The 23,818-nt window shown below is 51.4% G+C and overlaps 1 protein-coding gene across 7 annotated transcripts in view; it reads right to left on the bottom strand.

Moving 5' to 3' along the window:
- Window positions 1-236: 236 nt before the first annotated feature.
- Window positions 237-23,818, bottom strand: part of FBXL20 (F-box and leucine rich repeat protein 20) — a 142,296-nt gene continuing 118,714 nt past the window's right edge. For 6 of the 7 annotated variants that reach the window (XM_029573025.1, XM_029573028.1, XM_029573030.1 and 3 more), the window contains 7 exons: window positions 17,625-17,699; window positions 17,105-17,250; window positions 16,610-16,670; window positions 15,370-15,414; window positions 1,837-1,893; window positions 1,443-1,655; window positions 237-993 (listed from right to left, as the gene is read on the bottom strand). In XM_029573025.1, coding sequence (XP_029428885.1) covers window positions 886-993; window positions 1,443-1,655; window positions 1,837-1,893; window positions 15,370-15,414; window positions 16,610-16,670; window positions 17,105-17,250; window positions 17,625-17,699 — 705 coding nt within the window. In that variant the 3' untranslated portion in view covers window positions 237-885. The remainder of the gene's footprint in view (window positions 994-1,442; window positions 1,656-1,836; window positions 1,894-15,369; window positions 15,415-16,609; window positions 16,671-17,104; window positions 17,251-17,624; window positions 17,700-23,818) is intronic. The other variant, XM_029573024.1, reaches the window with a different exon arrangement.

The raw sequence follows: 23,818 nt of genomic DNA, 5'->3' as shown, positions 1-23,818 counted from the left end.
TCGTAGTAGAAGTCCTACTCTGAATGAGCCTGTACCAGCTAACGACGACGTGCGCTTCACACAGCTGGGCACTGCTGAGCTGCGAGGGAGGGACGGCAGGGCAGTGCCACGCCACACCCAGCCTTTCCACAGGCAGAGATTCCTCCATGTCTCCTGGAGGAGAGGTGGTGCCATCAGCTGACCAACTGAGTGACTGATTGCTTTGATGGTTCAACAGTCTCAAAAAAATGAACAAGTTTAAAATTTGAAGAAAGTAAATTTAAATTAAAAAACAAAAAAAATTGATAAAGTAAATTTGGGCCATTACAAACACTATCATTACAAGGATGTAGAAATCTGTGAGCACGAGTACCGGGGAAACAGAGACAAGAAGGGGGGAGAGTCTTGTGGGGGAGCACAGTACAGGATGGCTCGTTTCCTGCCCCTGCGCTACATAGTGTTCCCGCACACCCATAGCAGCCCTCGCCCCCAACATCAGAACCCAGCAGGGGCTCACTGCTCCTTTAAGGACAAGAACAGTGTAAGGGCTGCAGTCGACATCATCCTGCAGCCCTCACCCAAGTGCTGTCTTCTGAGCATTCTTGGTAGGAATGGTTCAGCATTTAGACCAATCCACTCACAGAAAAAGTCAGTACTCACTGGCCTCCCCACCCATCAGTTACACAAATCTCCAGGACTGGTGTGAACGTGTGCTGGGGTATCCAAGGAGGGGCAAGTGAGGGCAGGGAACGACACCATTGGGCCCCCCGCCCCCCAATATCTTTCACTGGTGCTTACGAATGACTCTGGTATGACTTGCACTGTTGGCGAGGACAGGCGTGCCGGCTGTGGTCCAAGCAGCCATCTGACAGACTCCGAGTGCAACAAGGTCAATGAGTCCCAGGGTCATAGGATGATGCAGCACCGGCAGAAGCGCTGCCTGCTACCGCCAACGGAGGGTGGTGGAGTCACAGGAGCAAAGTAGGCATGCACTTTAATATTGGGCAAGTGAGTCTGAAAAACAAAAGCAGAAAGAAACCCCAAAAGGTAGCTTTAATTGTCAGCAGTCAGAGAATCGGAGAAGAGTTGGTAACTTTGTTTTGTCACGTAACTCCGTCCAAATTTGGGGATAGGGGGGGTCCTACAGTGCATGCACTGGGCTTTGAATGTATACATACACGCCGAATGCTGCAAGAGAAGAAGAGATACTCTGCAGTCAGCTTCCTGGCATAACCCTGAATGAGCAGCAAGAGGGACAGAGCTATCACCTTCATCTAGGCTTGGGGTGAGGAGTTTGGAGGGAGCAGGGGGCAGAGCCAGGCTCCCGTACACATCATGTGACTCTGCACTGCAAATTGAGCAGCTACACTAAATTTTGACAAACAGTGGAAGATGTTACACTTTGGTTGAGAAGACTGAGCTGTACAAGTTGGAGGGTCCAGGATTCCCATCTCACGCCTTACCCGCAGTCTCTTGATCCCAGCGCGGGAGATCTGTTGACAGTCGTACAGTTCTATCCTCTCCAAGCTGTGACAGCTCTTCAGATGCTCCAGGGAGGCATCTGTGATCAAGGGGCAGTTATCTAGCTCTATCACCTCCAGGCGGTCGTGGGCACAGGCGCCATTTCCTAGCTGTCTGATCCCGTCATCCGTAATCAGCTCACAGTGCGATAAACTCTGCAGCCAAACACAAGCAGTAAAGGGGCAGTACATGGTACAGGCTAACACCAGGAGAGGAAGCTAAGGGGATGGACAAAAGCATCAGATGGAGGATGGGAGATGAGTTTAAGTTAAAAGGAAAGGTGGTAGCAAGATGCAAGGTGCTGCCCAGCCTTATACCCAAAGAGAAACAACTCACCAAAACCTGCAGACGTGGACAGTGTATGGAGAGCTGGATGAGGGTGCTGTCTGTGATCTGTAATACAAGAAGCCAAACTGAGGATTAATGAAAGAAACTGTCTGCTTCTTTACACTTCAGCCTGATAGAAGAGGCAGAGACAGTAGGAAAAGTGCAGTGGAAGTGATAAAGGAAAAGTTTTGTTCCTGTAGTACCAGAGATCAGTCCAGACTCCTGGGTTTTGCCTCCCCTTCAGCAGGTGGAGACAGAGAAAGTTTTACTGCCCACTGCCCCACTGCCATTTAAGCTGAGGTGCCACGCACAGTCTTCTCAGTATTGGAGAAATTACTTACCTGATAATTTTGTTTTCCTTAGTGTAGACAGATGGTCTCAGGACCAGTGGGTATTGTGCTCTTCTGCTAGCAGATGGGAGACAGAGTCAGATTTCAAAGCTGACTTCACTCTAGATAACCCCTGCAGTACCCTCAGCTCTTCAGTATTATCTTTGAAAAGCCATTGTGGATATATCTTTGATTAAATAACTTGATTAAACCTTGAACTGGTTCAACTAATTTCCAAACTGGAGACCGCCAGTGCACTCAACCAATTAACGTCGACACCGGACAAACTGTGGGTGTCATGAAATAGGGGTAGGCCGTGGCTTACCTGTATTTGCTTAGTCTCGAGGTTTGCTATCTGAGGTTCTCCTTTTTCTGGGGCAGCCGTGGGCGGGATGCAGAGTCCATCTGTCTACACTAAGGAAAACAAAATTATCAGGTAAGTAATTTTTCCATTTCCTAGCGCGTAGCCAGATGGACTTAGGACCAATGGGATGTACAAAAGCTACTCCTGGACAGGGCGGGAGGCTGCCCGTGGCCCACTTAGTACTGCCCTTGTGAAGGCTGCGTCTTCTCGGGCTTGAACATCCAGGCAGTAGAACCTGGAGAAGGTGTGTTTGGAGGACCACGTTGCCGCCTGACAGATCTCGGCGGGTGACAGCAGCTTGGTTTCTGCCCAAGAAACTGCCTGTGCCCTCATAGAATGCACCTTAACCTGTAGTGGTAAGGGCTTTCCTGCCTCTATGTAGGCTGCCTTGATTACATCTTTGATCTAGGGGGCCATGGTCGCCCGCGAGACCGCTTCTCCTTGTTTCTTCCCACTGTGAAGGACGAACAAGCGATCGGTTTTGTGCACCGGTTCCGATCTTTTCAGGTACCGCACTAGGAGTCTGCCGACGTTTAGATGGTGAAGAAGGTGTGAGTCTTCCGAGTCCTTATGTTCAGCCGGAGATGGTATGGTTCAAGTGAAACTCAGAAACCACTCTTGGTAGGAAGGAGGCGACAGTGCACAGCTGTATGGTTCCACGCGTGAACCTAAGGAACGGTTTCCGACAGGATAGTGCCTGTAGTTCGGAGATGTGACGAGCTGAAGATATTGTCACCAGGAATACTGTCTTCAACGTTAAGAGGCATAGTGACAGACCACATGTTGGTCTGAAGGAAGCCCCAGCTAGGAAGTCTAATACTAGATTGAGATTCCATAGAGGCACCGGCCACTTTAGGGGTGGTCGGAGTTGTTTAACACCTTTCAGGAAGCTGGACAAATCCGGATGGGTTGATAGCGGGATACCGTCCACTTTGGCTCTGAAGCAGGACAGTTCGGCTACTTGGACCTTGAGGGAGCAGAGTGACAACCCCTTCTTCACACCATCCTGTAGGAACTCCAGGATCATGGGAATCTTGGCTAACCACGGGAGAATCCTGCGGTCCCTGCACCAGGCTTCGAATACTCTCCAGATCCGTATGTAAGACAGGGATGTGGAGAACTTGCGTGCTAGGAGCAGGGTGTCGATCACGGCCTTTGAGTAACCACGCTTCTTCAGGTGAGTCCTCTCAAGGGCCAGACCATAAGAGAGAATCGAGCTGGGTTCTTGTGGAGAATCAGGCCCTGTCGGAGAAGGTCCTTGTGTGGAGGTAGGCACAGAGAGTTCCCCGCAAGGAGTCTTTGCATGTCTGCGTACCATGGTCGTCTTGGCCAATCCGGGGCCACTAGTAGAACTAATCCCCTGTGATATTCTATCTTGCGGATGATCTTGCCCAGTAGTGGCCAATGGGGGGGAAGGCGTACAGTAAGTCTTCCTCTGGCCAAGTTTGGATGAGAGCGTCAATCCCTTGGGAGTGTGGCTCTCGTCTGCGGCTGAAGAACCTGGGAACTTGGGCACTGAGATGGGTGACCAGTAGATCCATGGCTGGGAGGAGAACCTGGGAACTTGGGCACTGAGATGGGTGACCAGTAGATCCATGGCTGGGAGGCCCCAGCGATTTACTATCAGTTGGAAGGCTGTGGTTGACAGTGTCCATTCTCCTGGGTCCAGGCTCTCTGCTGAGAAAGTCTGCTGAGACGTTGTCTTTTCCTGCGATGTGGGAGGCCGAGATCCCTTGTAGGTTTATCTCTGCCCATGCCATGAGATGATCTATCTCCAGAGACACCTGCTGGTTCCTGGTTCCTCCCTGGCGGTTGATGTAAGCAACTGTTGTCGCGTTGTCCGACATTACTCAAATCGCTTTGCCTTGGAGTCTGTGGCTGAATCGCAGGCACGCTAGCATGACTTTGAGCTTCAAGGCGGTTTATGTTCCATTCCACCTCTTCCTTGTTCCATTGTTCCTGCGCTGTCAGTTCCTGACAGTGGGCTCCCCACCCTCAGAGGCTCGCATCCGTGGTGAGCAAAGTCCAGTTCGGTGGGGATAGGCTTACTCCTCTGCTTAGGTGGTCTTCCTGGAGCTGAGAAAGCACCTCTGCTGGAAGTTGGAGGCGAATTGAGTAGTCCTGGGACAGTGGGTTCCATCGTGACAGTAAGGAGCGCTGGAGCGGTCGCATATGGGCCCTTACCCACGGGATGACCTCCAGGGTTGATGCCATGAGGCTGAGGACTTGAAGATAGTCCCATACCTTGGGGCGTGCATTGGTCATTAATCGTCGTAATTGTTCCATCAACTTCCTTCTCCTCGGGGGAGGAAGACTTTGTTCTGTTTGGTGTCGAAACGGGTCCCCAGGTACTCTAGAGATTGAGAGGGCTGCAGACTGCTCTTGTCCGTGTTCACGACCCAACCCAGTTCCTGCAGCAGGTTCTTGACTCTGCTGGTCACCTGCCAGCTCTCTTCCGAAGACTTTGCCCTGATCAACCAGTCGTCCAAGTAAGGTGTACCAAGATCCCTTCCTTCCTCAGTATTGCCGCCACAACCACCATGAGTTTGGTGAAAGTTCTGGAGGTGGTTTCTAGGCCGAAGGGCAGCGCTCTGAACTGGTAATGGTGACTCAGTATCGCAAAGCGCTGGTGATCCTGATGGACTGTGATATGAAGGTAGGCTTCGGAGAGATCCAGGGAGGTTAAGAACTCTCCCGGTTGTACTGCCATTATGACGGAGCGAAGAGTTTCCATGCGGAAGTGTAGTACCCGCAGATGATGGTTGACATTCTTGAGATCCAAGATGGGCCGGAAAGATCCCTCCTTCTTGGGAACGATAAAATAGATGGAATAGCACCCCGTATTTTGTTGGGGCATGGGAACCGGAGTTAATGCCTTCAGGCTGAGTAGTCTTGTTAAGAGTGTCTTCCACTGCCAGTCTCTTGGTGTGGGAGTGGCAGGGTGACTTCATAAAAATTTGTCTTGAGGAATGCTGTGGAACTCGAGAGAGTAACCTTCTCGAATGATGTTTTAGTACCCATCCCACGTTATCTCAACCCATCTTTGGTAGAAGAGGGCAAGTCTACCTCCTATCTCCTCTTCCTGTGGATGGGTTGGCCCATTTTTATTGTGGAGCACGGCTGGAGCCTGCCCCTGGGCCTGCTCCCCTCTTGGTCTGTCTGTTCTGAAAGGGCTGGGACCTTCCGGAGGGTCGAGGTGCCTGGAACTGCGAGTTCCAGTAGGGTCTTAAAGCACTGAGCCTCTGCCCTTGGTTCTTCTGGGGGGAGAGACGCTGAGATCTTTTATTCCTATCTTCTAGTAGCCGAGGCACTGGGGATTCGCCCCATTTGCTGTCTAACTTCTCCAATTCACTTCCAAACAAGAGATCCTTTAAAAGGCACTTGTGAGTCTTGCTTTAGATGTCGTGTCCGCAGACCAATTCCGTAGCCAGTTGTCTTCTGGCTACTACTACAGAGGCAACACCTCTGGCTGAGGTGCGCACCAGTTCTGAGCTTGCGTCCGTCAGGAAGGCTGCTGCAGGTTCCATCGTCTCACTGGTATACGTTCCGGAGTTATTTGCCTCTCTCGAGAGGAGCAAGCATGAATATGCCACCAGTGCGCAGCAGGAAGCAATCTGCAGTGTCATTGCTATTGCGAAGGCCTGCTTAAGAATGGATTCCAATAGTCTATCTTGCGTATCCTTCTATGCAGCCCCTCCCTCAACGGGAATTGTTGTTCGCTTTGAGATGGCACAGATCATAGCGTCCACTTTCGGGAAACGCAGGTTCTCCTTGGTTGCTGGTTCTAGAGGGTCTAGGGCTTCCAAGGCCCGACCCCCTTTGAAGCTGACCTCCGGGGCATCCCATTCCAGGTTAATCAGTTCCTGGATGGCCTCCATCATTGGAAAGAAGCATGGGGCCTTATGATGAGACACCAAGATGGGGTTCTTCTTTGGTGCCGTTATAGGGTCCGTGCCAGGAATATCCAGCATCTTCAGAGTCTGGGAAACAAGGGCTGGTAATTCGTCCTTGTGGAAGCAGCGAAGCATGGTTCCATTCCTGGAAGCATTTCTTCTTCTTCCAAGGAGTTACTCATCATCTGAAGTGTCTGGGTCCCTGTTAGGGAAGTTCTTGGTTAGGCGAGGCATATCTCGAGGAATCCGAGCCGGGCGGATCTTGTGCTTCCGGCAGGGGTTGCGCCTGGGGCGCAGCTGGGGCTGATTGCGCCAGAATGAAGGCTTGCAGCCCTTGAAAAAATTCCAACCAGAAGGTGGTCCCTGGGTCCATGTTAATCCCAAGGGGAGTCTGAGTAGGTGCCCCAGAGGTGCCCTCCTGTGGGGAAGCCATCTCAGAGATGCATAGGTCTGGGGAGCTATTGTCAGTAGTTCTGGAACCATCTCCCGACAGTAAGGGACCATGCTTTGGTTCCCCCTGGGCTTCTTCGCAATGATGACACAGGCAGGACTCCAATTTAGGCTGCGCCTTCTTGGGCACCGGTGCTATTGTGTCTATGTGTTTGCGCACGTGCAGTTGTAAACGCGGCTGTGCGCTCAGTTGTGACACGTCTTCAGTTGTGTGCACGTCTGTATTGGACGTGCGCAAGTTAGGCGGATCTGCTGCCCAGCCTGCCCCGCGCGAGAAGGGAAGATGGCGCAGACGACCCCCGCGCATAAGATGGTGCCCCTCCCCCCCCCCCCCCCCACATGGGTTGCCACATGTGTGAACCCTTGCACCGGATCGGGGCCTAGTCCAGCCAAGGCTGCTCAACCTGATTGATGCTCCCGTCTAACCTCGCCGGGGACAGATTCGGTATGGCAATCCGAGCTCTGGGGATCGGAGAGCTGAATTTAAAATTTTTTTCTTACCTGGTCTCGGCGCTTACCGATCGTGTGTCGGACGGTCTCCAGCTGCGGGGAGAGAGGGAATTACCTTCACCGCTGCGCTCGTTTCTGCACCCACTGCCTTTCAGCCACACTGGGGGCTAAGTTCACGCCGGGAACCGGCTACTGGACCAAGGCACACCTCTGAGGGATATCGGAGATCACTTCAGGAATTCTCGACTGGGGGGAGGGACCCTTAGGTATCACCGCAGGAGAGCAGGGCTCGGTCTTCCTTAAGGTAAATTTTGTTTCTTCTTTGCTGTAATTCTTAACACTATTCTAATGTGTGGATTAGTGTCCCACTCGAAGCACACTTTTGCCAAAGCCCATCGAGCCTGGACATCCAAACGAAAATGTCTGGTGAAAGTGTGCAATGACTTCCAAGTAGCCACTCTGCAGATCTCTTGCAGAGAAATCAGCTGACACAGCCGAGGAGGCTGACTGAGAACGAGTAGAATGTGTCCAAAGCCTCTACGGAACTGGGCGACCCTGACAGATAATCGCCAAAAATAGCTTCTTTCAACCACTGTGCAATGGTGGCTTTTGACGCCTTATGCCCCTTTTTGGTATCACTCCACAGAACAAAAAGATGATCTGACATGTGGAAAATGTTGGTGACCTCCAGGTACCGCATCAATGCGTGCGTTATGTCTAAACGTCGGAAGTCTAACGCAAAGCTCCAAGGGATCAAAATTTGAGAAGGACGGGAGTTCTACCGATTGATTTACGTGAAAAGACGACATCACCTTGGGTAAAAAGGAAGGAAGGAACTGTCCGCAAAGAAACCCTGTTGTCCAAGATTCGGAAATTCTATGAGCCGAACAGATAGCCGCCAAGAAAACCACTTTCAAAGTGAGATCCTTCATAGTCGCATGCCTCAGAGGTTCGAAGGGAGGCATGCACATGCTCTTTAAGATCACATTCAGGCTCCAGGAAGGACACGGCTGCTGGACCGGAGGGTGTAAATGCTTCACTCCACGAAGAAAACGCATGTCTGGATGAGCCGAAAGAGCAATTCCAAGAACCTGACCTTGCAGACAGCCTAATGCCGCCACCTGAACTCTGAGAGAATTAGAGTGTAACCCTTTGACTAAACAGTCTTGTAGAAAGTCCAAAATATGCCCCACCGCAGCTCACCTAGGATTCACATGCTGACTGGAATACCAGGCCTCAAAAACCCTCCAGACTCTCACATAGGCGAGAAAAATGGAGGTCTTCCTAGATTGCAAGAGGATAGTGACAACCGCGTCCGAATAACCTTTGTCTCAAATGCTGCCTTTCAAAAGCCAAGCCACTAGACAAAATCAATCTGCCTGATCCAAACAAATAGGGCCTCGATGCAGAAGATTTGGTAGATGAGCGAGCTGTAATGGCCTGTCCTCTGCTAGGCTGACTAGGCCTGCAAACCATGGATGCCTCGGCCACTCTGGAGCTATCAACAATCACTTTGCCTGGATGAACCTCTATGTGCCGCAAGATCTTACCTATTAATAGCCACGGAGGAAAAGCATACATGAGGATGTCCCTTGGCCAGGGCAGAACCAAATCATCTACACCTTCCGCCCCTCTTTCTCTTCGATGACTGAAGAAATGTGAGGCCTTGACATTTCGGAAGATCATCATCAAGTCCACACATGGCGAGCCCCACCTGTGAGAGTGACTAGATGCATCGCTTCCTCTGACAGCTCCCTCTCTCCAGGGTCTAGCTGCTGCCAGCTCAAAAAATCTGCTTGCACATTGTCTGAGCCAGTCGTCCAGGTAAGGGTGGACCAGGACTCCCTCCCGATGAAGGGAGGCCGCCACCACTATCATGACCTTGGGCATGTAGCTTGGAAATCTGCTCCTCGGTGAGAAACACCTTTCCTGCTTTTGTGTTGAAACATGCCTCCAGGAATTCCAAACTCTGGGAAGGAACAAGTTGCTCTTGGAGAAATTGACTATCTACCCCAATGACTTCAGGCGCCAGAGAACCAAATCCACCGCCTTCCGACTAAGGGCTTCCGACTTTGCATGGATCAGTCATCCAGATATGGATGGACCAGGATGCCCTCCCTCCAGAGTGCCGCTGCCACTATGATCATCACCTTGGTAAAGGTCCAGGGCGCAGTTGCTAGACCAAAGGGTAGAGTGCAAAACTGAAAGTGTTCCCCCGAATCACGAATCATAGAAATCTGATGATAGGAGCGAATTCCTATATGCGCTTCGGTTAAATCCAGGGAAGCCAGGTACTCTCCCAAGTGTACCACCACAATCACAGAACAGAGTTTCCATCCGGAACAGAGGAACCTTCAGAGCCTTGTTTACCTTCTTCAAATTGAGGATCGGACAGAACGTTCCCTCCTCCTTGTCCTCCTTGGGAACTATGAAATAGATGGAATAGCGACCTGTCCTTCATTTGTCCGGAGGAACCGGGACAATGGCTCCCGATTGGCGTAGGCGAGAAACTGTCTCGCTTACTGCCATCTTCTTTGCCTGGTGAGAGCACGGGGATATCAGGAAGCAGTCTCTTAGCGGCTGAGCAAATACTAAAGAGTATCCGTGTTTTATAACACTTAGGACCCACTGGTCTGATGTGATTTTGTCCCACTACTCGTAAAATAAAGCCAACCGGCCTCCTATCACTGAAACAGAGGAGTGGACTAGCCTGGCATCATTGGGAATATTTGGCATCAACTCCTCCCTGGGAAGAGCCATCTCTGCCGGGCTGATGCCCTTGAAAGGACTGACTCCAAGACTGATGTCTACCCTGAAGACCTGAATGCCCGAAACCTGAGACTCTCCTTGAAGCGAGAGCGAGAAGGAAAAGAGCCTTACCCTTTCGGCTTATCTTCCAGCAACTTATGAATCTTATTCTCACCAAGAGACTTGATCATCTCCTCCAGGTCTTTACCAAAAAGCAACTTCCCTTTAAACAGCAACAATCCCAATTGAGACTTGGAGGAAATGTCAGCTGACAATTCCTCAGCCAGAAGAGGCTCCGGGCTGAAACCAGGACCACGATCCTGGAAGAGGTTCTGAAAAGATCATACAATACATCCGCACGGCTTCCAACCACTCAGCTTGAAGAGCCTCAGACTCAGACAAAGTTTTATCTATTTGTAACTGCTGCACCCAGCTCTGGCCTGCTCAACATAAAACTGCTGCACATAGCTGCTCGAGCTCCAAGGGCAGACACCTCAAAGATCTTTTTGAGGGGTACTTCCAGTTTCCTGTCCTGAAGATCCTTCAGAGTTGCAGCACCCATAACCAATATGGTCGTCTTCTTAGTAAATGCTGGAGACTGAGGCATCCACCTTGGGAACCTTGAGAAGATCAAGTGCATCTTCAGGCAACGGATATAAACTATCCATTGCCCTGACGACCTTCAATCCTGTGTCTGGGGTATCCCACTCCCTGAACAGGATATCAATGACAGACTTATGGAAGGGAAAAGATCTGGCTGGACCCTGGAGGCCAACCATGACCGGGGTCCACTGCTTCCAATTCGGAATCCTCCTGAGGGATCTCAATGCCCAGCTCGTCCAGAACTACTGGTATAAGAGGAGTCAACTCCTCTTTGTGGGACAAACCTTAGGATCATCCCCTTCAACCGCCGTGCTTTTTGATGGCGCCCGATCCGGGTCTTGCTAGACCATGGCTGGAACTCAATCCTGAGGGCCCAGCTCCTGGTGATCATCCTTGTCCGAGGTGTCCGGAGAGTATCTGCAGCGGACAGCGGAGACGAGGCCCCCAAGAGCCGCCTGACCCTAGTGGGCCCCAAATCGGCCCTGGACGCTCCCTCTTCGACTTCCACCGTGCAGACTTTCGCGCCTTATAGGCCTTGTGCAGCAAAAGCACAAAATTGGATGAGAAGGAAGAAAAAGCATCAGAGAACCCCCTGGGGTCCTTCTCACTCCCCAGAGGAGCTCTGACAGCATCAGGACCTCTCTCGGAGGTCCCAACAAAAGCGATCCGCCTGATCGAAAAATACTGGTCCTTGGCAGAGCAGGTTTGGGAGGTGACAGAGGCGAAGAGGACGGTCTGTTGCGAGGTTCAAAAGGTCCGCGAACCACAGTCTCCGAAGCCATTCCGGTGCTACGAGAATGACCGGCCCCTTGTGGAGTTCTATCCTTCTGAATACCTTTCCCACCAGAGGCCAAGGTGGGAACACGTAGAGAAGAACGTCATGAGGCCAAGGAAGAACCAGGGCATCCACCCCTGCCGAGCAGTGCTCCCATCTGCGGCTGAAGAATCTGGGAGCCTCTGCGTTGTTCAGGGTAGCCATCAGGTCGAGGTGAGGAACTCCCCACTTTCGCACCAGAAGATTCATCGCCTCATCGGACAACTCCCACTCTCCGGGGTCTAGGTGTTGTCGGCTGAGGATGTCCGCTTGCACATTCTCCGTCCCCGCAATGTGGGAAGCTGCCAGACAACTCAGGTGTCTCTCCGCCCACGTGAGCAGCTTGCTGGCCTCCAGACCCACCAAACGACTCCTGGTGCCACCCTGGCGACTGATGTAAGCTACTGTGGTGGCATTGTTGGAGAGGACCCGCACGGCTTTGTGACAGAGCAAGGGCAGGAATGTCTTGAGTGCCAGACGGACAGCTCAGGCTTCCAGACGATTGATGTGCCAACGGGATTGCACAGGAGGCCACTGTCCTTGTGTAGACTGGTGCTGACACACCGCTCCCCAGCTGGAGAGGCTGGCATCCGTAGTCACAACGATCCACTGGGGTGTCTCCAAAGGCACTCCTTTCAAGAGATGGGTGAGTGAAAGCTACCGCTGCATGCTGGCAACAGTAGTCTGAGAGCGGTAGGGGTGTTTGGAACTCCTGCGAGACCGGCTTCCAGTGGGACAGCAATGCTTTCTGTAGAGGACGCATATGCACAAAAGCCCAAGGAACCAGATCTATGGTGGAAGCCATGGAGCCCAAGACCTGGAGATAGTCCCAGGCCATGGGTACCGAAAGAGATAAGAGATGTTGTACCTGGTTCATGAGCTTGAGCGCCCGGTGCTCGGGCAGTAGGACTTTGCCCACGCGGGTGTCGAAACGGGCTCCTAGAAATTCCAGGACCTGGGGAGGGCTTGAGGTGACTCTTGGAGAAGTTGACAATCCACCCCGAGGGAGGAGAGAAAAGTCATGACCCCGTCGACCGCTGCAGTGCACGGGTACTCCGACTTGGCCCGGATGACCCAGTCGTCCAGGTAAGGGTGGACCAGGACTCCCTCCCGATGAAGGGAGGCCGCCACCACTATCATGACCTTGGTGAATGTATGCGGCGCGGTGGCCAGGCCGAACGGAAGCCCCCAGAACTGGAAGTGTTGTCCCAGAATGGCGAAGCGGAGATATGGTCGTGGCAGATTGGGATATGCAGGTAAGCCTCTGTCAAGTCCAGAGAGGCCAGAAATTCGCCTGAGCGAACCCGCTGCTATGACTGCTCACAGGGTCTCCATCCGAAAATGGGGCACCCGGAGAGCATAGTTGACCCTCTTGAGGTCCAGGATTGGTCGGAAGGAGCCGTCCTTTTTGGGCCCGATGAACTAGATGGAATACTGGCTGGATCCCTGTTCCTCCAGGGGTACAGGGACTATGGACCTGAGCTCCTGTAGCCTGCCAGAGTCTGGCACACTGCTGGATGCTTCAGAGAGCCGCAGGGAGAGATTAGAAAGCGGTCGGGGAGTTCCCGAGCAAAGTCTAACACGTAGCCGTTGGTGATCACATCGAAGACCCACTGATCCGACGTGATGTTGGCCCATTCCTCGAGAAAAAGGGACAGACGTCCACCTAAGGCGGGAGCGGAGGAATTGGGCCGGCCGCATTTCATTGGGAGGACTTTGAGGTGGACCCTGAAGGGTTCGTTTCCCGGAACGGCCGTCGGCCACGAAAGGAATGAGACCAAGAGGTGCGTCTTTGGGCAGGCCCTCTCGATCAGTTGCACCTGCGCTGACCCCTCAACTGAGAGCACGAAGGAAAAAAGGATTTGGATTGCCGAGGGCGGTCCTCCAGCAGCTTATGCACCCTATTGTCCCCAAGAGATTTAATAAGCTGCTCCAGGTCCTCCCCGTAGAGAAACTTACCCTTGAGCAGCTGTGATTTAGAAGAGGAGTCCGCTGCCCAATTACGAAGACAGAGGAGACGTCTAGTGGACACCGCCAAAACCATAGCTCTGGCCTGTTCCGTCCTATACGCAATGGTGCCTTCCAGCCGCTCTGCCTGTTCCGCCTCTGCAGATGGGAGGTCCTGGGTGCTGAGTAGTAGTTGAATCCATCTAAGGCTTGCCTGCTGCATGAGACTGCTACAGACTGTCGCCCGGACCCAGAGCGCTAGGACCTCAAAAATCCTTTTGAGGTAGACCTCCAATTTGCGATCCTGAAGATCTTTCAACGCAGTCGCCCCCAAGACTGGGATAGTAGTGCGCTTTGTGACAGCGGAGACCGAGGCGTCCACCTTAGGGACCCGGAGCATACCCAAACACGGGTCTGGAAGCGGGTACAGCTTGTCCATGGCTCTGCCCACGTGCAAACCGGCTTCCGGCATCTCCCATTCCCGGAGCAGTAACTGCATTAGCATCGGATGGAAAGGGAAGGTGCGTGTGGGTGCCCTCAAGCCAGCGAGGACTGGGTTGACGTTGCTAGAAGCTGTGGCAGACGCGTTGCCCTCTGGAGGGGCATCTAAGCCCAACTCTGCCAGAACATGGGGTATAAGCGGATCCAGCTCTTCACGCTGGAAGAGACGCAACACCCTGGGGTCGCCCCCCTCTATTGGTGGATTCAGAGTGAGGACATCGGTATCCGGGTCCGGTATTGGAGCGGGCGGATCAGTGAGGGTCAGAGGGACTGGAACCCCTTGGACCTCGCGCCCTTTGAAAGCCTGGGGTCCTGGGCCACTGCGCTGCAGCCGATCTAGGGACCTTCGCAGGAGGAGGGCAGGCAGGCAGGCAGCTGAGGATCTGGTGGGTCATCCTGTTGTAGAAGGCTGGCAAAATAAGCCTTATGCATGAGAACAAAATCAGCTGAAAAAAGCCCTGGAGATTTGCCTGGGTCAGAACTGGCATCTGGGGGGGTCCATGGGGCTTAAATTGGGGGGGGGGGGGGGGGGGGGGGGGAAATGAGGAAAAAAAAAATCAGGCCCTGTCCCCAATAGGCTCAGAATCTTCAGCGAGGTTTGGCGCCAAAATGGCTGCCGTTCCCACGGTTTGCAGGAATGGGGCCGTCCTTGCAGTGCGTCTGCCGGGCCGGGAACTACCAGCTGATCTCTTCGGCACAGAGGAGCTGTCCCCTCCGAAGCAGGCTCTTCACACGCGAGGCAAAAGCCGATCGAGGCATAGAGGGAGAGAAGGGGAGGGGCAGATCTGCCGCGTATGAGACGGCAAGAATCACTGGTGCCTGGCTGAGAGCAGGGAAGTGAAAGTTCAGCTACCCGCTCTTTCCCCCGATAGAAGGTTTTTTGGGGTTTTTTTTAAACTTGTTGGTAAAGTTGAAGAAGCAGAGGAATGAACTTCTCTGCAGCAGACCCGAGGTATGCTTAGTCTCTGGGTCTGTGTGGGGGAGGGACTGGACCACCAGTTTCACTCCTAGCCAGGCAGGTCACCGGGTAGGGTGCTAGGCTGAGGATCTCAGGGGGCAAAGTCCCCCTAGGCACCCAGTAAGAGCAAGAGGCAAACACTGTTGTTCCCTACAAGAAATTAAAACTTTATGATCTTTTTTTTTGAAAACTGAAATTAGAAATGAAGTACTTGCTTGATCCAAATAAGACAGAAAGAGGGAGAAAGTAGACTTTCCCAAACAGTCTAGCTGACTAGAGGGGAGCCGCATGGTCTGCCATCTGCATCTGCTGGAGATAGAGAAATACTGAAGGGATGCAGGGCGAGCACTGTCCTGATATAGGATACCCTTTAGTTTTTTTCTCTATCTCTATCTGCTGGACAGGAGGCTCAACCCACTGTCTGGATTGATCCAGGTACGTACAGGGAAAGATCTATATACTCCTATTCGGCTCTGCCCACGTACCTGCACACACTCCTCCAGGTCCATTTTCTGCAGTTCATGACAGTTCTGTGAAGAGGAAGAGCAGAGGAGAACCAGTGAGAAATGAACCCTGCCAGCTAATGGGTGGTAACTTACAATAACTCCCCCACTCCCACCCGGACCAGAATCAGAGGTCTCACTGCCTACACTATAAGGTTCTAGTGTTCAGCAAGTCATGAGAATGACCTATACCAGCAAAGGCATCACTCACGGTCTAATCTGAGGCTTCTCAATTAGCTTAAAGATTTCAACAAGAGTACGGGCATTTATACTGCTCTATGTGTGTTAAGTAAAAGTTATATAACTTGTTCAATTAAACATATCATTTATAAGCAAAACAGTAACACGCCTGCAGCAAAAGACCCAATAATCTGGCAGGTATAAGATATTGTGTGGATAATCAACATTTTTCACAACTCAAATGGACTGTAATTGATCAAGCTGCACTGCCACTGAGAGGTGGAGATCATGAAGCTTTGCTTAATCATAGAGAACAATTTTGGATATTCACATTGAACACAGTTAAGCCTAATGGATTAAATGAAGAGCTTGAATGTCATACCATTATTTGAAAGCTGAGAGTTACAGCCGATAGGATGGACTGATTGTAGTGGTTACCAATTAAAAAGCTTTTAAATAGACAAATGTTTAGCATTAGATGCAGACTGTGTTTCAGTATGTTATCATTCAGGGATAAAATATCTGCATATGGTCATTTTGCACAGGTCCCAAAAATTCGGAAGGCCCGTTATGGTGGTGCATCCCTGAAGCAGACTAATTCGAAACGGGGATCGTGCGTTGGGTATTGAGAATGGATTAATATTTTGCAGAAGGAAAGAGATTATAACATCAATAAGTACCTTTTAATCGCATTTATATAAACTAAGAACTTTTTTTTCGATCCTATTATGATTTTCAGGTCTGTGATTATAATGGGGAACTGAATACAGCAGTAAGCCATCTGGTAACCATGTATGAAGACCTCGCTGTCTTTTACTTTCCATTGTTGCATGTGGGATAGTCATGTGAACGCCGTTTTTGAGTTATTTCACAAAGAGGTATTTTTTGTAGAGCATGGTAAAAGACATATACATTGGTCTTGTGGCGAAAAGGTCAGTAAAGATTTTCCTTTATCTACCAGCATCATATTTGTCTGAGCATTCCAGATACTCCGAGACAAAGTGAAGGGGCCAGTGACCAGGAGGCAGACTGGGATACTCACTCTGGCCAGGGTGGTGAAGCCCACATCTGTCAGCTGTGAGCATCGAGCAACTTCTAATATCCTGAGAGAGAGAAAGAGAAACAGATCAGGGTGGGGATAGTTCTTCTGGAGCGAGCCACGGTTCACTTCTCCCCCAGACAACAGAAAGCTAGAGAGGAGATTTTGTCCTAGGAAGTGTCCAACACATGTGACCTCCAATCAGTTATCACGAGAAACAGTGGCTGTATGGAGCAGACTGTAACATAAAAGAGAAAAATTGCATTGCATTACTTATTGGGGGAGGGGGATGGGAGAGATGCATGAGAGCAAGATCCTAGGACACACACCCTCTGTATTCCAGGTGGTGGGTCTCCAAAGGTCCTTATTGCAGGGAAAGAGACCACAATGGCATTCACAGCATTAGAGACCTGGCACTTAAGCAGGATGCTCTGCTCTCCCCATATCCTTCTCTTTCCCAAACTGCAGACACATACAAACGCAGGCTGAAAACCTTACCTGAGCCGAGGGCAGTTCTGTCCCAGAGCATTCAAGATGGCATCAGTGATGTTGGAGCAGCCAGATGCACAGAGGGACTGCAACTTATGACATCCTCGGCATATCGTGATCAGACCATCATCTGTGATTTGCTGCAGGAATAAAACCTACCATGATAAGACATAATTCGAAAACAGCAAGGATATGCATGGTAAGAGAGGCCTTCCGGGCTCATGGGATCACAGACTTTTACAGGTTAGTGCAGCCACCTCTGGACAGAGTGCCTCACTGGTTAGTGATGCACAAACATAAGAAAGATACAGAGGGGGAGATAAAAATTAGCTTGACCACTAGTTTACCCCCCAAAGGTCACCCCAGCAACAGGGCAAGAGATCTCAGAGATGCATTTCTAATGATGCCGAGCAGAAGCTTAAAAGCAGTCTACAAAATACACCTGAAAACCAAACTCCCTTAAAAGAGAGCTCCCAGAAATGAGCAGAACATGCCTGGTGCATGAAAGACAGGCAGTACGGGCACTCACCGAACAGGTCTGAAGGTTTAATGTCACTAGCTCGGGGCACTGTCCTCCAATGTATTTCAGTGCATCGTCCTCCAGCTGGGAAAAAAAAGACGGCAACTTGTGTATGGAAATCTCCCACAAGAAGGAGGAAAGGAAACTCTGCCTGGGGAGGTGGGGGAAGAGCGGCAGAAAACATTCTTTACAGGAGACACATTCCTCCACAGCAGCCACACAAAGTCCATGGAGGATCAAATACCCCAGTTGCTATAATAACTTCAAAAATAAAGGCTGTACTGTTTCCAATGAGGGCAAGATGTGTGACTTGTGAAGAGCTGGGCAAAGCAGGAAAGTGAGAGATCTTAGGGGCCCTAGCTACCTCATATGCTATGTTGAAATGCAGCAGGCATTTACAATCCAAATGTAATTCCCACAGTTAAATAGGAGAGAGGCAAGGGGCAGCTGGAGACTCCTGGTGTGTACAGCACTGATTTCTGAAAAACGTGCTCCTAAAAAACCAAAGAATCCCCCCCGAGCTGTCCCAAATCAGTTCATTGCACCCATCCTACTGCAGGCTAGCTCTGAGCAGAAGAGCTGGCAAGGAGCTGATCACAGTAATGTATTCCAATCAATCCAGCATCATGATCCATTAGCATAGTAAGGGCAGAGGAGGCTTTAAACCCTAATACTTCACTCTGGGCATACACAGCCATGTGCCAATAGAAGGCCCCACCTTTCTGCTGGCATCTTCTCTGTATCATTTACATATTGAGGTGGATTCCATACACTTTTAGATGAGGGTCTGTGATGACAGAGTTGCTTACCTGTAACAGGTGTTCTCCGAGGACTGCAGGATGTTAGTCCTCACACAAGGGTGACATGAGATGGAGCCAGATACGGAAAACTTATGTCAAAGTTTCTAGAACTTTGACTAGGCACACTGAGCAGAATTACGATTAAAAATAAAAAATAAGAGAAACCCAACTCCATGGGGTGGCAGGTGGGTTTTGTGAGGACTAACATCCCACCGTCTTCTGAGAACACCTATTACAGGTAAGCAACTTTTCTCAGCGGACAAGCAGGATGGTAGTCCTCAAACATGGGTGAATTCCTAGCTACAGGCTGCTCCCCATCAAAAGGGGACCAACAGACACCCAACCAGGTACCAACAGGCACAACACTGGTGCTGTTGGTAACAGAAGGGGAGACAGCCTGAACCCAAACAACTGGCCTTAGGTTGGAAGAGTTGGGTTCTACACTTCAAACAGGTTCTGAAGGACAGACTGGCTGAACCTACTGTCAAGACAGTAATGAGATGTGAATGTGTGGTGTGAACACCATGTTGCAGTCTTGCAGGTCTCCTCCACAGGAACTACACCCAAGTGAGCCACCGATACTGCCATGGCTCTGACAGAATGAGCCTTGACATGACCCTCAACATGCAGTCCCACCTGGGCATAACAGAAGATGATGTATTCCCTGTACGTACCAGGATCAGTCCAGTTGTGTCTCCCTTCCAGCAAATGGAGTCAGAGAAAAAAAAACTGAAAGGCATCCCCTCTTAACTTGGTGTGCCACCTGCGATCCCAGTATTTTCTCTGACTCCAGCAGATGAGAGTGAAAAAAAAAAAAAGTTTTTGGCTAAGGAGTTTTCTTTCTCCAGAGGTATTCAGCTTCACTTATTGAATCTCTGGATAAATCAAGTTAGTTTGAAAAAAAACAAAAACAAAAAAACAGACTGGTGTTAATTTTATTTTTGAAGGAACAGTGTTGGACCTCCCGAGGATCTGACCTTGGTTGAGGCATGGCTGGGGTTGGACACCCCGATAACCATTTCCCCAGAGATGCTTCTGATCCTGGTGAGTAGGGGGATTAACTGGTGGGCTGGTCCCTCCCCCTTGCATTCAGATGGGGGAATCCCTCGAGTGCCGCCTCCTGTGCTGCGATTGACGGGGTTTGTGAAGAATTGTTTATTTCTTACCCTGCACAGGTTCCCGGGGCGATTTCGCTGTTCCTTCTAATTTTTCAATTTTTTGTCAGTTTCTGCTGACTCGAGATACCGCGGGTCTCTTCATGCTCGGCATGCGGGGGAGCCGGTGATCCGGCTCTCCCACAATGGACTTTGTCTGCGTTGCCTCCCCGGCGGTGAAGGACCATCGGGGGAGTAGCTCCGGAGCGATTTTAGAGCGCTCTTGTGGTGCAGGCCGAAAATCGTGGCCGTGCTGAGCTCAGGCGGCCCCGTTGAGCGCGGGAACGGCGGCCATTTTGCCTGCACCACGATCACCTGTGCTGTTGGATGCAGGGGGAGAGGAGGCTCCTCCTCTGCTTTCTCCTCCAAGCCTGAGCCCTGTTAGGCCTCCAATTCAGGTGCCCGCCTCCTCTCCGAGTCCTGACTCCCTCCCCCCCCCGGCGGGAAGGGCCTTAAAGAGCCAGCCTTCTTTTTCATCAAAATTTGTACTTTTAATGCACAAAGCATTTTTGGAGGCTGAGGCAGAGTTGCAGGCTGGAGAGCACCCACCAGCGAAGGTTGCTCGTCTCTTGGAGGGGTCGGATGCCCCTAGAGGGAGGCCAGATCGAGCACCTTCGGACCCCTTAGGACCTCCGGCTTCCATTCCTACGGATCCTCCTTCACAGGACCCGCTCCTCGGGAATTTGGACGGGGATGTGGATGGGTCCACCCCGGTGGAGGGGGACGATCCACGGGTTCTCCGGTTATTTCGGAGGGAAGAGCTGGATCCTTTGATTCCTCACGTACTGGCGGAGCTAGGTATTGAGGCTCCGCAACAGAGTGCGCAGCCTACCACAGTAGATCCCGTCCTTTCAGGGCTTCAGGGCCCTCCTAAAACCTTTCCTTTTCATCCGCAATGGGTGACACTTTGATGGGTGCAGCCATTGCTCACCGCCCAAGAGTTGCCTCTGACGGAAGCATAACAAGCGGATAGAGTGGAGGCCACTGTGGCTTACACCGCGGATGCCTTATATGATCTTCTTCAGGCCTCCTCGTGCACCATGGCGTCGGCAGTCTCGGCTAGAAGGCTTTTGTGGCTCTGTAACTGGTCGGCCGACGTTTCCTCCAAAGACAGTTGAGCAATCTTCCCTTTAAAGGAAAATTCTTGTTCGGGGATGATCTGGAAGCCCTTATCAAGTCCCTAGGTGACAAGGTCTACAAATTGCCGGAGGATAAGCTCAGAACCTCCAGGGCCTTTGGTTCCGCTCGACCTTGGTTCTGGAACCAGCACTCCACCAGGCCAGAGCACCTGTCTTTTCTTCCCAACAGTCGGCTCAGAGGTCTGTCTTGGCATTCCTTTCGTGGCCGCAGACCTCTCCGCGAAGGGGGTCCTCAGGGATCGGCTGGGGGCAAGTCGGCCCAATGAAGGTGTGCAGGCCCACTCCTCTGTTCCGGTGATAGGCAGCCGCCTTTCTCAATTCTTCAAGGAGTGGGTCAAGATTACGTTGGATCAGTGGGTGCTAAGCATTGTCGAACACGGTTACGTTTTGGATTTTGCTCGCCCGTTGTGGGACCTATTTTTGATGTCGCCATGTGGGCCTCATGCGAAACGGATGGAAGTAAGTCAAACCCTGGAGCGGTTGAAAGCCCTGGGAGCCATTGTCCCGGTCCCTCCAGAGGAGTACAGGACCGGCAGATACTCCATCCATTTCGTGGTTCCAAAAAAAGGAGGGCTCCTTCCACCTGATCTTGGACCTAAAGAAGGTGAACAAGGCACTTCGGGTACCTCGTTTTCACATGGAAACTCTCTGCTCAGTCATTGTGGCTGTCCACTCCGGCGAATATTTGGCTTCTTTAGACCTGACGGGGGCGTATCTTCACATAGGGCTCCACGAGCATCATCGGAGTTATCTCAGGTTCATGGTCTTGGGGGAGCATTACCAATTCCAGGCGCTCCAGATTGGTGACGGCTCCCCGGGTCTTCACCAAGGTCATGGTGGTTGGAGCAGCGGCCCTCAGGCGGGAGGGGATTTTGGTTCATCCCTACCTGGATGATTGGCTCATCAGTGCGAAGTCGGAGGAGCTTTGCAAGGCAGTGGTTCAGTCAGTGTTGCACTGGCTTCAATCTCTCGGGTGGATTGTCAATTTCGCCAAGAGCCAGTTAGTCCCGTCCCAAGTTCTGAACTTCTTAGGCGCTCAGTTTGACACGTCGATCGGCAAAGTCTTCCTCTCGCGGGAGCGAACCAACAAGTTAATGGCACAGATTCGTCGGCTATTATTGCTACCGCTACCCCGGGTTTGGGATTACTTACAGGTGCTTGGTTCTATGGCGTCTACTCTGGAGTTAGTCCCTTGGGCCTTCGCTCATATGAGTTCTTTGAAGAGGGCGTTACTTTCTCATTAGGATCCAAAGTCAGAGGAGTTCCAAATCAGATTACCACTTTTGGAACCCGCCAGGTCCAGTCTCGATTGGGGGTTGATTCCGGCCCACTTGCAGCGCGGTATGGATCTGGAGGAGCCTCAGTGGGTGATCATGACGACAGACACCAGCCTCTCCCGACTGGGGCATGGTTTGCCAATCACGGGCAGCACAGGGATGTTGGACAAGTCAACAGGTGAAATGGTCCATAAATCGCTTGGAAACCAGGGCAGTGCGTCTAGCGTTGCGCAGTTTTCGTCCCTTGGTGAGCCATCGGTTGGTGCGAGTTTTGTCCGACAATGCGACCACGGTAGCATACAACAATCATCAAGGAGGAACCACAAGTCACCCGGTGGCCTCCGAGGCAGACCGCTTAATGGTCTGGGCGGAGCACCATCTAGTCCGCCTGGTGGCTTCTCACATAGCCGGGGTCGACAACATTCAGGTGGATTTTCTCAGTCGCCACCACCTAGATCCCGGAAAGTGGGAGCTGTCCGAGAAGGCGATGCATCTACTGACTCGTCGGTGGGGCGTGCCTCGCCTTGACTTGATGGCAACTCAGAGGAATGCAAAGGCGGCTCGGTTTTTCAGTCACCGCAGGGAGCACAGGTTGGAAGGGGTGGATGCTCTAGTCTTCCCGTGGCCTCGCGTTCTGCTTTACATCTATCCTCCCTGGTCGTTAGTGGGCAAGGTCTTATGTTTGATAGAGGCTCACACAGGGTCAGTCATCCTCGTGGCCCCGGAGTAGCCACGAAGGCCATGGTTCGCAGATCTGATCAACTTAGCGGTAGACTGTCCGCTCTGCCTCAATCATCTACCAAATTCTTCTTCGACAAGGTCCAGTATTTTTCGATCGAGTGGATCGATTTTGTCTAGCAGCCTGGCTTATGAGAGGAGACAGTTGAGGAAGAAAGGATATCCTGATTCGGTTATTTCCACCCTCCTGCAGGCGCACAAGAAATCCACTTCGCTTGCCTAGGTTAGAGTCTGGAAGGTTTTCGATTCCTGGTGCAGTGTGTTGAATGTGTCCCCGCGTCGCGCTTCTATTGTTCATATTCTGGCTTTCTTACAGGAGGGTCTGAAGAAAGGCTTGGTGTGCAGTTCTCTTCGAGTGCAGGTAGCGGCCCTTGGATGTTTGCATGGAAAGATTGACGGAATTTCTCTTGCAGCTCATCCGGATGTGTCATGTTTTCTGAAGGACGCTAAACATTTGAATCCACCGGTCAGACAGGTGTGTCCTTCATGGAGTTTGAATCTGGTTCTTTGAGGCTTGTGCGGTCTTCCCTTTCAGCCTCTCAAACGGGCCACTTTGAAAGACCTGACAAGACAATTTTCCTGGTGGCTATCGCTTCGGCAAGGCGAATATCGGAGCTTCAAGCGTTGCCCTGTCGGGAACCCTTTCTCCGGATTTCAGATTCAGGAGTATCCCTTAGAACGGTGCCCTCATTCCTACCGAAGATGGTATTGGGGTTTCATATGAATCAGACTGTGGAGTTACCTGCTTTCATGGAATTGGATCGTGATTCTCCTCAGGCTCGCAACTTGCGCAGATTAGATGTGCGGCAGATTCTGATTCACTATTTGGAGGTAACCAATGCCTTTTGGTTGTCTGACCATCTGTTTGTCTTATGGAGTGGTCCTAAGAAAGGCCAGAAGGCATCCAAGGCTACTATTGCTCAATGGTTGAAGGAAGCCATATCCTCGACATATATCTGTCTTGGGTGCACAATACCGGATGGTTTGAAGGCGCATTCAATCAGATCTCAGGCAGCGTCTTGGGCAGAGAGTCAGTTTGACTCACCCGCTACCTGGAAATTTTTACATACTTTTGTAAAGCATTACAGTTTGGAT

Source organism: Rhinatrema bivittatum, chromosome 12, assembly GCF_901001135.1.
Source record: "Rhinatrema bivittatum chromosome 12, aRhiBiv1.1, whole genome shotgun sequence".
Taxonomy (NCBI): Eukaryota; Metazoa; Chordata; class Amphibia; order Gymnophiona; family Rhinatrematidae; genus Rhinatrema; species Rhinatrema bivittatum.
Note: the sequence above shows the minus strand (reverse complement) of the source record. Positions and strands in the feature narration are given on the sequence as shown.